General features: G+C 34.9%; 1 protein-coding gene across 1 annotated transcript in view; it reads right to left on the bottom strand.

Moving 5' to 3' along the window:
• Positions 1-204: 204 nt before the first annotated feature.
• Positions 205-1,993, bottom strand: part of LOC125033282 — a 15,547-nt gene continuing 13,758 nt past the window's right edge. Inside the window, exons 8-9 of the mRNA XM_047624665.1 lie at positions 985-1,167; positions 205-225 (exon numbers count right to left, since the gene is read on the bottom strand). Coding sequence (XP_047480621.1) covers positions 205-225; positions 985-1,167 — 204 coding nt within the window. The remainder of the gene's footprint in view (positions 226-984; positions 1,168-1,993) is intronic.

Genomic DNA, 1,993 nt, shown 5'->3' with positions numbered 1-1,993 from the left:
TTATGTTATAATTTTACTTGAATTGTTTATGTGTTTAATATATTAAGTTATTATTATCAATGTTTTTTTTTTTTTTTTTTTTTTTTGTTTCCGCCGTTATTCTGTATTTTTTTTTTTTCCTGTTTTTTTTATATTTTACCTGTTCGTTATTCTTAAATATGTCTTTTTTTCCGTCAATGCTCCGATCATCCATCCATCAGTCTGCTAAACAACGGCATCAAACCGCTATAAATAAAATAAATCATTTTCTATATTTAAGGGGAAATACAAATTAAAAAAAAAAAAAAAAAAGGGGGAAAAAAACAGAAATATCATAGTCTTCCACAAACGCAAATGTTTAGATTTTTTTTACAAACTCGGAAAAAGTAAGTATTTTTTTCATATAAACGTGATTGCAGGACATTTAAAGATAACAGGAACGCTGGTTGTGTCGGTTATCAAAAGTTAAAACTATAATAAGCATCACAATTCTGATTACATAGAGATGAATATAAATTATAATAACAAATAATAATCATAATCATAATAATAATGATAATAATAATAAAAACGAAGGTGTGAATTCAGTGTCAGTGACCTACGGTAGCTTAGCATAAAGTGATTAAAATAATATTTTCATTTAATATCAGTAAAATGTCTTTTTTCGATATTATCCAAACCTTATTATATGAATGAGCGAAACAAATCTAATGAATAAGAATGTCTGCTAATTATCTCTAAAAATGTAAATCATTAAATATTGATATCGATAATAGTGATCAAAATGATGATTATGATGATAATAACAAGCTGTAACAATGATAATGATTATAATAACAAAAAATAATGAAAATGCTATTGATGATAATAACAACGACAACAATAAAAATAATATAATAATAATAACAACGACAACAATAATAATAATATATAATAATAACAACAATAACTCTTTAATCCTCCCCCCCACACCCCCCCCCCCTCAACCCATCCCTTCTCTCCTACCTGCGTGAACTTGGTGAACACGAGACGCTGTTCAATGTCCGACACCGAGACAAGCGGCGGCCGGAGGGGGACGGGTGACCTGTTGACGGAGGGCGAGGGCGCTGACCCGGGATGACCTGACGGAGGCGCAGGCGGGGAGGGCTCCATGATGTTCTGCTGGCTGGTCACGCCGCGGTAACAGGACTGGGGGAGGGGAGGGGGGAGGGGGGAGAGGGGGGTGAGAGGTGAGGTGGGTTAGTCGTTGTAAAGACAATATAACGTGATTATACATTATAACATGATTATGAATGATGTAATTTGGTTATACATAAAATAACATGATTATACATATTGTGACATTATACAATCTAACATGATTATACACAATAACTTAATTATACATAACTTAGTTCTACATGACTGACTGTAGAAGACTGACTGACTAAAAGACTAAAAGGCTGACCGACTGACTAAAAGACCGATTGACTGACTGACTAAAAGACTGACCGACTGACTAAAAGACTGATTGACTGACTGACTAAAAGACTGACCGACTGACTAAAAGACTGACCGACTGAGTGACTAAAAGACTGACCCACTGACTAAAAGACTGATTGACTGACTGACTAAAAGACTGACCGACTGACTAAAAGACTGACCCACTGACTAAAAGACTGATTGACTGACTGACTAAAAGACTGACCGACTGACTAAAAGACTGATTGACTGACTGACTAAAAGACTGACCGACTGACTAAAAGACTGATTGACTGACTGACTAAAAGACTGACCGACTGACTAAAAGACTGATTGACTGACTGACTAAAAGACTGACCGACTGACTAAAAGACTGATTGACTGACTGACTAAAAGACTGACCCACTGACTAAAAGACCGATTGACTGACTGACTAAAAGACTGACCGACTGATTAAAAAACTGATTGACTGACTGACTAAAAGACTGACCGACTGATTAAAAAACTGATTGACTGACTGACTGATTAAAATATTGACTGACTGACTAAAAGA

This window comes from Penaeus chinensis, chromosome 16 (genome assembly GCF_019202785.1).
Source record: "Penaeus chinensis breed Huanghai No. 1 chromosome 16, ASM1920278v2, whole genome shotgun sequence".
NCBI lineage: Eukaryota > Metazoa > Arthropoda > Malacostraca > Decapoda > Penaeidae > Penaeus > Penaeus chinensis.
The sequence above is the reverse complement of the archived record's forward strand: the minus strand, read 5'-3'. Positions and strand labels throughout refer to the sequence as shown.